The 12,357-nt window shown below is 51.7% G+C and overlaps 1 protein-coding gene across 14 annotated transcripts; it reads left to right on the plus strand.

The window, feature by feature from the left end:
• Nucleotides 1-518: 518 nt before the first annotated feature.
• Nucleotides 519-10,083, plus strand: LOC115307636. Of its 14 annotated transcripts, none has more exons than XR_003915983.1 (9): nucleotides 521-1,981; nucleotides 2,082-2,213; nucleotides 2,715-2,839; nucleotides 3,161-3,290; nucleotides 3,763-3,901; nucleotides 5,069-5,173; nucleotides 5,298-5,601; nucleotides 6,103-6,227; nucleotides 6,549-6,769. XR_003915983.1 is itself a non-coding variant. In XM_029961558.1 (7 exons), the coding sequence occupies exons 1-7, from the start codon at nucleotides 2,685-2,687 to the stop codon at nucleotides 9,152-9,154; spliced, it is 780 nt and encodes a 259-aa protein (XP_029817418.1). In that variant the 5' UTR covers nucleotides 2,220-2,684; the 3' UTR covers nucleotides 9,155-10,083. The 14 variants fall into 14 exon arrangements, 3 of the variants coding, with proteins under 3 accessions (XP_029817418.1, XP_029817380.1, XP_029817437.1); XR_003915971.1 differs by having other exon boundaries at nucleotides 3,772-3,901; nucleotides 5,069-5,206; XR_003915972.1 differs by having other exon boundaries at nucleotides 522-1,981; nucleotides 3,772-3,901; nucleotides 5,069-5,177.
• Nucleotides 10,084-12,357: the final 2,274 nt, after the last annotated feature.

The raw sequence follows: 12,357 nt of genomic DNA on the forward strand, positions 1-12,357 counted from the left end.
AAGCCCCTGGGCCTTTTGGGGAGCCTGAGCTATTGCAGCCCTGGGGATGGCTTTGGTTTCCTTCTCTCCTCAGAGTAAAACTCTGTGGGGGAGTCTGTGATCTCCCTGACTTTTGTGTCATAACTGAAACTTGGAAGGAAGTTGACCTTGTGTCATTTCCCAACTGACTTGGCCGGGTTGAACCAGCAGTGCCAGATTGTTGTAGTGTGCAGGGTGTTGTTTGTGTCTGAGCAGTTTGGGGTTGATTTGCCAAGGGAGGCCGTGGAATGTTATGGTGTTTGTGTCCCAATATTTGGAGGCAGTGCCCTGGATGAGTTGATTTCTGCCTCACTCCCTGATATCTGAGTTAGGAGATGTACCAAGAACTGGGAGTTTTTGCAGTGGGATGTTCCCTAGAAAGTGCATGGAGCTGAGCCAAGGAACTTAAAGGGACTGAGCAAGCAAAGTCAAGAAAGAATGAAGAAGGGAACTGAGGCAGCAGCCAAGCAGCATCAGGCTCCTCTACAACCAGGTGAGTTGTCTTGAAGTTGATAAGGTGGTCACTGAGAACTTTGGGGGCTGCAGGCACAGGTGACCACCAGAGACCCCTGATGGAGCCCCTCAGAGACCTTATAAGGGTTTGTGTAGATGGGAACAGGTGTTGGGAGTGTCCTGAATGTGCAACAGGAATGCAGGGAAGGAAAATGAGCCCTCCTGTAATGCTGACCCCTCCCATCAGCTGCAGTGGAGACCCCTCCGTGTGCCCTTTGGGAGCGGATTGCCAGGACCCCCGTGGGGCTGGGATCATGGCAGGGTGTTGTAAGCAAGGAATGCCTGGCTTCTAAAAGTCACCAGCTGAGTCTTAGAGGCTCCTTTGAAGAGCTGAGTTCAGGCAGCAGAATTGCCCCCCAGGAGGGACTCTGTGCCTGCTCTCCCGTGGCTCCAAGGGATCTCTGGCCCTTCACGCCGGCACCGAGATTTTCTCGGGAAGGGCCTCAGATCTCCGGACCAGTCTGGGACACAGGCAAGATCCCCCTGCATTTTGGGACCAAATTGGCCCCTGGAGGGACAGTGCTGTTGGTGCCCCCCGGGTTGGGGCACCCCGAGGACTCCAGCGCGCACCGAAAGGATTATTCGGGGAGATCCTCGGGGTGCCCGGCCCTGGGGAGCTCAAAGCAAGGTCCCTGCCATGGATTCAGGCATTGCTGAGAGTATCCCAGGGGTCCCTGTCCCTGCTAGACAGGGAGCTCTCTAATGGGCTGTAATTGGGTTCTAAAAGTGGTGCTCCAAGTGCCAAAGAAGTGTGGGATTGGGATTAAGAAATGAGCAGTGAGGGTGCAATTGGCTGTTTTCTCTGGAATGTGACTGTGAGAGCTGCAGGAGGGCCAGGTGTGTGTTCCAGTCCCCAGCATTTGGTTTGCACATGTCCTGGTCAGACACAAGTACAATTTCCTCAGTCCTGAACACAGCAGAATGAGAATTATGGACTGGCAGTGTTAAGGTGATTGGTGTGACAGGGGTCAAACTGGGAAAACATTGGGGAATTCCTCAGTTTGTGTTTTTGCCAAACTCACCCAAACCTCTGCTAGGAAGTGATGGGCTGGAAAAGTTGAGGCAGAAATGGAATTGAAAACTGGGGCTCTTGACGCTGTAATTGCTGAAACTAAATGTGTCCAAGCAGCAGCTCTTGTTGTGCAGGGAATAACTCCTGTCAGCAGCAAGGCCCCCACTGAAGTGGCAGCTGCAGTTGTTCCTGTGGTGTGGGCCAGTGGAGCTGCAGGAGAGTGGAAGAGGGCAGAACCTGTAGGTGTTACCCCTGATGTGGGATCTCTCCAGGTAAGGCCAAGACAGTATCCTTTAAAATCAGAATGCCAGACTGGATTGGTTGCAGGAACAGCTGAATTTGCTCCTCCTGGTTTGCTTGTAGGATGTGAATGCCAGAATCTGCCAAGAAAACCAATGGCCAAGGGGATTGATTAGTGCAGGACCTGAGAGAACCCCTGTAAGTGACAACCTGGAGCAGTTTCCAGTATTGGATTGAAAAGATGGCCTTTGCTGCATCTCCTTGAGCAAGGAAAGCCAAGAAAGCTTTGCTTTTGCAGGAGAAAATGGGACAAGCGGGCAGGAAGAAGAGAAGCCCCGTGACTCCTCCCTGAGCCCCAGACAGCCCATGAACTGCCTTGCTGGGAGTGGTGGGACGGGCTGGACTCTGGATTGCTCCTTCTGGATGTGTGGTAAGACTGTTATGGCAACTTTTTGAATAGATGGTGCAAGGGCAGCCTTTAAGCAGCTGAAGCCTTCCCTGAGGAGAGCTCTGGGTCTGCCAGATGTGTCAGAACTGTTGGAAGCATCTTTGGTGGGGAGGGCAAACAAAGGCCAAGGTGTGCAGTGACCCCCCTGAGAAGGGACTTTGAGTTAATGGCATCCCTGATGGTGAACTTTGTGGGCTGTTCCCCCTGTAGGGCAGGTGATAGTCCCAGCTACAGTTATGGGAAAAATGGTTAAAAGGTAGCCCCAAAAGCTGGAAATCCTCCTGGAGGCTCTTGGCAAAGAGAGTTTGCGGAGTTCCCCCTGACAGAAGGACAGTGATAGCTTTTGAGTGCTGGTAGATCCTTTTAATAGATAGCCTTGAGTGTGTCCTTGTTGCACCAGTAGGCCTTGTCCAACTCCCCATCTTCCAGGAGATCTACATATTGAAGTTAAAAATGCTCTCCCTAACCCTTTGTTGGCTTGAGGCTCTCCCCTCAGGAACTGCAGGAACTCCTGGTGCCGCCTGGGCCGATGGATTGGACGCCCCAGCCCCTCCGTTCCTGCCCGGCCACTGGGGCCGTGTCCAGTGGTGGCACTGCCAGCCCTGCAGGTGAAGTGGGAAGGGCCTTTGCAGGTCTGGTGGGTCACATTTATAGCAGGTAAAGTTGCAGTAAAAGGACCTGGGGTCTGTTATTCTTGAGTTCAGAAAGCTCCTTTTGATTGGTGAGCAGGACAAAGTGGATCCTTAAGAGTTCCCATCCGTGTTTGTGTCTCAGCCTGTGTTAGGATTCAGGGCTGTAGCTGTTGTTGTCACTGAGGAGTCAAACTGTGCTTTAAATAATGAGACCCTGGCCTGATGGCCCAGTGTCAAGGCAAAAGGGGGAATGCTCTCTGAGTGTTGAGATGTAACAAGGGCTAATCCTTTTTGCAGTGGGATGGAGCCTGGAAAGTGCACAGAGCTGAGCCCAGGGATTGAAAGGGACCAAGCAAGGGAGGTGAAGAAAGAAGGAAGAAGGGAAGTGAGGCAGCAGGCAAGCAGCACCAAGTTGCTGTGTAAGCAGGTGAGTTGTGTTGAGGTTCCTCAGGCAGGCACTGAGGACTTGGAGGGCTCCAGACAGAGCAGACCTGGGAAGGCCCTCGGTGAAGCCCCTCAGAAACCTGAAGCCCCTGGGCCTTTTGGGGAGCCTGAGCTATTGCAGCCCTGGGGATGGCTTTGGTTTCCTTCTCTCCTCAGAGTAAAACTCTGTGGGGGAGTCTGTGATCTCCCTGACTTTTGTGTCATAACTGAAACTTGGAAGGAGGTTGACCTTGTGTAGTTTCCCAACTGACTTGGCCGGGTTGAACCAGCAGTGCCAGATTGTTGTAGTGTGCAGGGTGTTGTTTGTGTCTGAGCAGTTTGGGGTTGATTTGCCAAGGGGAGCCATGGAATGTTATGGTGTTTTTGTCCCAATATTTGGAGGCAGTGCCCTGGATGAGTTGATTTCTGCCTCACTCCCTGATATCTGAGTTAGGAGATGTACCAAGAACTGGTAGTTTTTGCAGTGGGATGTTCCCTAGAAAGTGCATGGAGCTGAGCCAAGGAACTTAAAGGGACTGAGCAAGCAAAGTCAAGAAAGAATGAAGAAGGGAACTGAGGCAGCAGCCAAGCAGCACCAAGCTCCTCTACAACCAGGTGAGTTGTCTTGAAGTTGATAAGGTGGTCACTGAGAACTTTGGGGTCTGCAGGCACAGGTGACCACCAGAGACCCCCAATGGAGCCCCTCAGAGAACTTATAAGGGTTTGTGTAGATGGGAACAGGTGTTGGGAGTTGTCCTGAATGTGCAACAGGAATGCAGGGAAGGAAAATGAACCCTCCTGTCATGCTGACCCCTCCCATCAGCTGCAGTGGAGACCCCTCCGTGTGCCCTTTGGGAGCGGATTGCCAGGACCCCCGTGGGGCTGGGATCATGGCAGGGTGTTGTAAGCAAGGAATGCCTGGCTTCTAAAAGTCACCAGCTGAGTCTTAGAGGCTCCTTTGAAGAGCTGTTTTCAGGCAGGCAAATTGCCCCCCAGGAGGGACTCTGTGCCTGCTCTCCCGTGGCTCCGAGGGATCTCTGGCCCTTCACGCCGGCACCGAGATTTTCTCGGGAAGGGCCTCAGATCCCCGGACCAGTCTGGGACACAGGCAAGATCCCCCTGCATTTTGGGACCAAATTGGCCCCTGGAGGGACAGTGCTGTTGGTGCCCCCCGGGTTGGGGCACCCCGAGGACTCCAGCGCGCACCGAAAGGATTATTCGGGGAGATCCTCGGGGTGCCCGGCCCTGGGGAGCTCAAAGCAAGGTCCCTGCCATGGATTCAGGCATTGCTGAGAGTATCCCAGGGGTCCCTGTCCCTGCTAGACAGGGAGCTCTCTAATGGGCTGTAATTGGGTTCTAAAAGCGGTGCTCCAAGTGCCAAACAAGTGTGGGATTGGGATTAAGAAATGAGCAGTGAGGGTGCAATTGGCTGTTTTCTCTGGAATGTGACTGTGAGAGCTGCAGGAGGGCCAGGTGTGTGTTCCAGTCCCCAGCATTTGGTTTGCACATGTCCTGGTCAGACACAAGTACAATTTCCTCAGTCCTGAACACAGCAGAATGAGAATTATGGACTGGCAGTGTTAAGGTGATTGGTGTGACAGGGGTCAAACTGGGAAAACATTGGGGAATTCCTCAGTTTGTGTTTTTGCCAAACTCACCCAAACCTCTGCTAGGAAGTGATGGGCTGGAAAAGTTGAGGCAGAAATGGAATTGAAAACTGGGGCTCTTGGCGCTGTAATTGCTGAAACTAAATGTGTCCAAGCAGCAGCTCTTGTTGTGCAGGGAATAACTCCTGTCAGCAGCAAGGCCCTGACTGAAGTGGCAGCTGCAGTTGTTCCTGTGGTGTGGGCCAGTGGAGCTGCAGGAGAGTGGAAGAGGGCAGAACCTGTAGGTATTACCCCTGATGTGGGATCTCTATGGGTAAGGCCAACCCAGTATCCTTTAAAATCAGAATGCCAGACTGGATTGGTTGCAGGAACAGCTAAATTGGCTCCTCCTGGTTTGTTTGTAGGACGTGAATGCAAGAACCTGCCAAGAAAACCAGTGGACAAGATGATTGATTAGTGCAGGACCTGAGAGAAGCACCTTGAATGACAACCTGGAGGAGTTTCCAGTATTGGATTTAAAAGATGGCCTTTGCATCTCCTTGAGCAAGGAAAGCCAAGAAAGCTTTGCTTTTGCAGGAGAAAATGGGGCAAGCGGGCAGGAAGAAGAGAAGCCCCGTGACTCCTCCCTGAGCCCCAGACAGCCCATGAACTGCCTTGCTGGGAATGGTGGGACGGGCTGGACTCTGCATTGCTCCCTCGGGATGTGTGGTAAGACTGTTATGGCGACTTTTTGAATAGATGGTGCAAGGGCAGCCTTTAAGCAGCTGAAGCATTCCCTGAGGAGAGCTCTGGGTCTGACAGATGTGTCAGAACTGTTGGAAGCATCTTTGGTGGGGAGGGCAAACAAAGGCCAAGGTGTGCAGTGACCCCCCTGAGAAGGGACTTTCAGTTAATGGCATCCCTGATGGTGAACTTTGTGGGCTGTTCCCCCTGTAGGGCAGGTGATAGTCCCAGCTCCAGTTATGGGAAAAATGGTTAAAAGGGAGCCCCAAAAGCTGGAAGTCCTCCTGGAGGCTCCTGGCAAAGAGAGTTTGCTGCGTTCCCCCTGACAGAAGGACAGTGATAGCTTTTGAGTGCTGGTAGATCCTTTGAATAGATAGCCTTGAGTGTGTCCTTGTTGCACCAGTAGGACTTATCAAAGTCCCCATATTCCAGGAGATAGACACATTGAAGTTTAAAATATTCTTCCTAATCCTTTGTTGGCTTGAGGCTCTCCCCTCAGGAACTGCAGGAACTCCTGGTGCCGCCTGGGCCGATGGATTGGACGCCCCAGCCCCTCCGTTCCTGCCCGGCCACTGGGGCCGTGTCCAGTGGTGGCACTGCCAGCCCTGCAGGTGAAGTGGGAAGGGCCTTTGCAGGTCTTGTGGGTCACATTTATAGCAGGTAAAGTTGCAGTAAAAGGACCTGGGGTCTGTTATTCTTGAGTTCAGAAAGCTCCTTTTGATTGGTGAGCAGGACAAAGTGGATCCTTAAGAGTTCCCATCCGTGTTTGTGTCTCAGCCTGTGTTAGGATTCAGGGCTGTAGCTGTTGTTGTCACTGAGGAGTCAAACTGTGCTTTAAATAATGAGACCCTGGCCTGATGGCCCAGTGTTAAGAAAAAAGGGGGAATGCTCTCTGAGTGTTGAGATGTAACAAGGGCTAATCCTTTTTGCAGTGGGATGGAGCCTGGAAAGTGCACAGAGCTGAGCCCAGGGATTGAAAGGGACCAAGCAAGGGAGGTGAAGAAAGAAGGAAGAAGGGAAGTGAGGCAGCAGGCAAGCAGCACCAAGTTGCTGTGTAAGCAGGTGAGTTGTGTTGAGGTTCCTCAGGCAGGCACTGAGGACTTGGAGGGCTCCAGACAGAGCAGACCTGGGAAGGCCCTCGGTGAAGCCCCTTGGAAACCTTCTAAGGGTAGTTGTGTATGGTGATAAGTGTTGGGAAATGTCCTGAATGTGGAACAGGAATGCAGGGAAGGAAAATGAGCCCTCCTGTAATGCTGACCCCTCCCATCAGCTGCAGTGGAGACCCCTCCGTGTGCCCTTTGGGAGCGGATTGCCAGGACCCCCGTGGGGCTGGGATCATGGCAGGGTGTTGTAAGCAAGGAATGCCTGGCTTCTAAAAGTCACCAGCTGAGTCTTAGAGGCTCCTTTGAAGAGCTGTTTTCAGGCAGGCAAATTGCCCCCCAGGAGGGACTCGGTGCCTGCTCTCCCGTGGCTCCGAGGGATCTCTGGCCCTTCACGCCGGCACCGAGATTTTCTCGGGAAGGGCCTCAGATCTCCGGACCAGTCTGGGACACAGGCAAGATCCCCCTGCATTTTGGGACCAAATTGGCCCCTGGAGGGACAGTGCTGTTGGTGCCCCCCGGGTTGGGGCACCCCGAGGACTCCAGCGCGCACCGAAAGGATTATTCGGGGAGATCCTCGGGGTGCCCGGCCCTGGGGAGCTCAAAGCAAGGTCCCTGCCATGGATTCAGGCAGTGCTGAGAGTATCCCAGGGGTCCCTGTCCCTGCTAGACAGGGAGCTCTCTAATGGGCTGTAATTGGGTTCTAAAAGCGGTGCTCCAAGTGCCAAAGAAGTGTGGGATTGGGATTAAGAAATGAGCAGTGAGGGTGCAATTGGCTGTTTTCTCTGGAATGTGACTGTGAGAGCTGCAGGAGTGCCAGGTGTGTGTTCCAGTCCCCAGCATTTGGTTTGCACATGTCCTGCTCAGACACAGGTCCAACTTGCTCAGTCCTTAACCCAAGAGAGGGAGAATGAAGGACTGGCACTGTTAAGGTGATTGGTGTGACAGGGGTCAAACTGGGAAAACATTGGGGAATTCCTCAGTTGGTCTGTTTGCCAAACTAACCCAAACCTGTGCTAGGAAGAGATGGACTGGGGTCTCTGATCTCCTGGGCAGTTGTTTTGCATGACCCTGGGAGCCTCTGGGATTAGACTGGCCTGGGCAGACAGGGAGCAGTTTGTCCTGTGGAGCTGGGCTGGGTTTGTTGAGGATGCCTTGGGAGGCAGGGCTGGAGAGGCTCCTCTGTTGGCTGTAGTGGTGGAAGGTTGTAGCAGCAGGGCTGGAGCCTTCGCCCTCCTGCTCCCCCCGTGAGCCCCGACGGGCCCGTGCCCTTGGCAATGGAGGGCCCCCATTGCTGAGTCAGCGGTTCCGGGGGCCAGGAGGGATGGGATCAGGATGCCGAGCTCCGCCCAGGGCCAGGGCTGCCAGTGTTCAACCATGCAGGGAACTGAAAGCACAGTGAGATGGAGGCCAAGCTGCAGCACAGGGATGGGTGAGAAAAGACCCTAGTCCTCAGGTGGAGCTTTGAATTCCCTGGAAAAATGGATCCTGTCAGATGGATCAGGCCCTTGTGGGTGCTGGAGCAGAGGCCTCTCTCATTTTTGGTCACCCTGAAAGGTTGCAAGGACAGCAAGTTCTGACTGCAGGATGAGGTGGCAAACAAAGTGAAGTGGTCCAGAGAAAAGCTGAGGCTAAAATTGGCCCTGTGCCAGAGCAGCCTCGTGCAGTGCTTGTTGCTGTCCCTGAGTGTCCCATTGCAGTGGATATTTCCAAGGGTGCCTTGTGCTGGGGAGCACTGGGGCAGTTCCCTTTCCCTGGGCAGGGCAGGCAGGGCACGTTTCCCCCCTCGAGGGTGGCTCCACAGTCCCCCCCTGTGCCCTGGGAGCGTGGCAGAACACCTGGACCCACTGTTCTTGTCAGAGAGGGCACAAGGGATGGTTGGATGGGGGAGGGAATGGCTCAGGGAGTACAAGCACCATTACAATGAGTAGGGCAGCACCTGGAAAGGAAGAAGGGGAGTTAATCCAGACAAAATCCAAGCACCTGCCCAACCTGTGATATTTTTAGGAACTCAGTGGTGCTGTGGTCCCCAGGAAGTATTGCCCAGGACTAGGCAGGAGACTTCAGGCTCTGTCACCCCCAGAGCAAGTGTCCAGGGGCAGGCAGTGGGGAGGCAGCTCTGTTGTTGAGGATGGGGTTATTTTCTCTGCTTTATTTTGTCTCCAGAGATGTTCTTCCCATTAATCCAAACTGACTCCATCTCCTAACTCTCTGAAGAGGTTTTCTGCTTTTTGTGGGAGGGTAAGGTTTGGGTTCTAACTATAGAAGAGCCAACAAAATAAAGGCTTTGTGGCAAACAAATGGTGTCTCCCAAACTCTTTGTACTTCAAATAGATGCCTTTATTCTTAGTTTTTTCTTATTGGTATTCTCAAGATACTTGATACCCTGTCTACAGTTATTTATTTTGGCTTCTCTTTTTTATTTGTTACAGAGTTGATGTGACTGACTTCTTTTTGAAATGCAGCAGTGCTCTCAAGGATATTTCCCCCGCACTCCTGGGCTTGTGCAGGGCTGTTGAGTCCGTGTGTGCCACTGTTCTTGTCCCAGGGGGACCGAGTGACATTTGGAACCAAACCTGGGGACTTGAACTCTAGGAATGTTTCTGTGTCTTTGAATTTTAAATTGCACATGAAGCAGAAATATGTTTGTGTTTTCCAGGTTATATTGTCATGAAAATAGAAATGCATCATTGGATCTTACTCCTCTGAGGGCAAACCACCAGACTGATCATTTCTTAGTCCATCAGACCCAGTGCCAGGAACTCAGAGGGGTGTTTGTGTGCAAATGTGCTGAGTGGTGGTGGCCCCCGTGAGACTGTGACCAGCTGGAAATGTGTGTGTGTGTGTGTGCAGAGCTGGGCTGGATCCCTTGGGATTTGGCTCCCAGATCCCCCCCAGCCTTCAGGAAAACCAGAGGCCACCGAACCCTGAGGGAAGGGAGTCCCATTTGCAGAAGGGTTTGTAGATTGGGGAAAAGCTCTCCAGAACAAAGCCTGTGTTCCAAACCCCTTCAGGCCAAAGTCAAGGAGCACAAACCCTGGAGTCATCAAGTTACGAAGTTTGGTTCAAACCATTTCCTAATAAGTCAGTTTTAATGAAGTGTTAAAAGGAGAACTTAAATAAGGGTAATTTCTGATGGAGAATAATGGGAAGAAGTGGTTTAAGTTCCCTAAACATGTTTTATATCAGTCCATGGTTATTTAATTGAGCATTGTTTGGAATTTTTCTTTTTGCATTCGTTCCTGGTGTGCTTTTCTCTATCTAAGGGATGTTTGGAGGTCTTTTTGATTGCTTGAAGGTTTTTAATGTCAGTGCTGGATTGGGGTGGACAGTCATTGTAACATGATTTAGAGTTGGATGCATTTTATTCTGTGTGCCCTGTTTGATGTCTCGTGTTCAGCGAGTGACTGGTCAGAGTTTGGCCCAAGCCTTTGTTTTTCAGGTGAAAAAGCCGAAGGGGGAATTGTAGTTGCAGCTTTGCCCTTGAGCTGCAGCTGGAGCCTGGCCAAAGAACAAGGCAAAGCTCCCTGGGGAAGGAAGGGGGAGCCAGAGAAGAAAAGCAGCTGCAGCCAGAAAGGTGGGTTTGGGCGGGAGAAGAGGGGCTGTGACCCAGCAAGGGGCTCTGGAGGGCTCTGGGGTCCCTGTAATGGCTCTGGGGTCTCTGTAGGGGCTCTGGGGTCTCTATAGGGGCTCTGGAGGCCTCTGGGGTCCCTATAAGGGCTCTGGGGTCTCTGTAGGGACTCTGGGGTTTCTATCGTGGCTCTGGGGTCCCTATAATGGCTCTGGGGTCTCTGTAGGGGCTCTGGGGTCCCTCTCGTGGCTCGGGGTCCCTCTCGTGGCTCGGGGTCCCTCTCGTGGCTCGGGGTCCCTCTCCTGGCTCGGGGTCCCTCTCCTGGCTCGGGGTCCCTCTCCTGGCTCGGGGTCCCTCTCCTGGCTCGGGGTCCCTCTCCCTGCCGGCACAGGAGCTGCTGCCGCCCCAGCAAGAGGCAGAGGAGTCGCTGCCCAGAAGCAAGAACTCACTGAGAGCTGAACTGGGGCCGTGTGGGCAGGGCCAGAGGGGAGCAAAGGAAGGGATTTGTTGCTAAGAAAAGAAATAAAGTTTGGGTCATTTGTTGGGGAGATTTGTGTCAGTTTCTGATCATTTTTGGGGGTTATTTTTAGTGAGTTTCTGGTCATTTTTGGGGGAGATTTGGGTCAGTTTCTGGTCATTTTTTGGGATGATTTGGGTGAGTTTTGGGTTTATTTTTGTGGTAATTTTGGGTCAGTTTCTGGTCATTTTTTGGGGTGATTGGGCTGACTTTTTGGTCATTTTTTTGGGGAGATTTGGGTGAGTCTTGGTATCAGTGTTTTGGGATTTTGGGGTCAGTTTCTGGTCATATCTGGGGCTGATTTTGTATCATTTTGGGTCAGTTTGGGGGGGGGTTCTTGCATTTTTAGGTCAGGTTTTGGGCCAATTTGGAGTTAGTTTTTGAGGTGATTTGGGCCAGTTTTGGGTCAGTTCTGGATCAATTTTTGGAGTGAATTGGATCAGTTTTTGTGTCACTTTTTGGGGAGATTTGGGTGAGTTCTGGGTCATTTTTGGGGAGATTTGAATCAGTTTCTGGTAGTTTTTTGGGGAGACTTGGGTGAGTTCTGGGTCTCTCCTGATTGTAATTCCTTCAGGCTCCTCTCCTGATTTTAATTTTTTTAGTCCCCTCTCCTGATTTTAATTTTTTTAGTCCCCTCTCCTGATTTTAATTTTTTTAGTCCCCTCTCCTGATTTTAATTTTTTCAGGCTCCTCTCCTGATTTTAATTTTTTTAGGCTCCTCTCATGATTTTTATTGTATTAGTCCCGTGTCCTGATTTTAATTTTTTTCAGGCTCTTCTCCTGATTGTAATTTTTTTAGGCTCTTCTCTTGATTTTAATTCTCTTAGGTTCTTCTCCTGATTTTAATTCTCTTGGGCTCTCCTCCTGATTTTTATATTTTTAGACTCTTCTCCTGATTTTCATTTTTTTTAGGCTCTTCCCCTGATTTTCATTTTTTTTTTTTTAGGCTCTTCTCCTGATTTTAATTCTCTTAGGAGAAGAGCCTAGAGAATTAAAACCAGGAGAAGAGCCTAATTACACAAGTAAATTTTCAAACCACCAGCAATCACAAGCCAATTATCCGATTTCCCAAAAGAACTACACGAACAAATACGGTTATAAAACAAAAAAAAATGCCATAAGTAAAAAATCGCATAGCAACAGTGCCCCCTGGTGACAGAGAAAAAGAATTGCACATATATTTGAGATGAAATACTGCCACCTGCTGACGGAAAACAGGAACTGCATTGAAAAAATTTTGAACAGCGCATGCGCAGTCGTTGGCAAAACGCCGGCGATCACGTGGTAAGTAAGGGCAGGCAGGAGAGGGACCGGCGACGCATGCGCAGTGGCTCTCGTGCCGGTGCAGCGCTCCCTGCTCGAGTTAAGGGCCGGTTCCGGCGGCAGGGCGGGACTCGCGGCCTCCCGTCTGTCCCGGGGTGTGCGGGGGGGGAATAACGTGAAGATTTCTTGGGGTGAAAGCGCAGAAATTAGCGAGGAGGGACGCTAATTTGGGTAAACTCGGTCACCGGAAGTAGTGAGCGACCGGAAGTCCTCCAAGGCCCCCGCCCGGA

This window comes from Manacus vitellinus, unplaced genomic scaffold, assembly GCF_001715985.3.
Source record: "Manacus vitellinus isolate BGI_N305 unplaced genomic scaffold, ASM171598v3 ctg7180002428178_pilon, whole genome shotgun sequence".
Taxonomy (NCBI): Eukaryota; Metazoa; Chordata; class Aves; order Passeriformes; family Pipridae; genus Manacus; species Manacus vitellinus.

Excerpts from the sequence above, each read along its gene's own strand:
- LOC115307636 (XM_029961520.1), top strand. The coding sequence starts at position 2,685 with ATGCTCTCCCTAACCCTTTGTTGGCTTGAGGCTCTCCCCTCAGGAACT. Across the intron at positions 2,840-3,160 it reads TGGCACTGCCAGCCCTGCAG|TGGGATGGAGCCTGGAAAGT; the intron begins GTGAAGTGGGAA and ends TCCTTTTTGCAG. Across the intron at positions 5,602-6,115 it reads TTGCTCCCTCGGGATGTGTG|GAACTGCAGGAACTCCTGGT; the intron begins GTAAGACTGTTA and ends CTCTCCCCTCAG.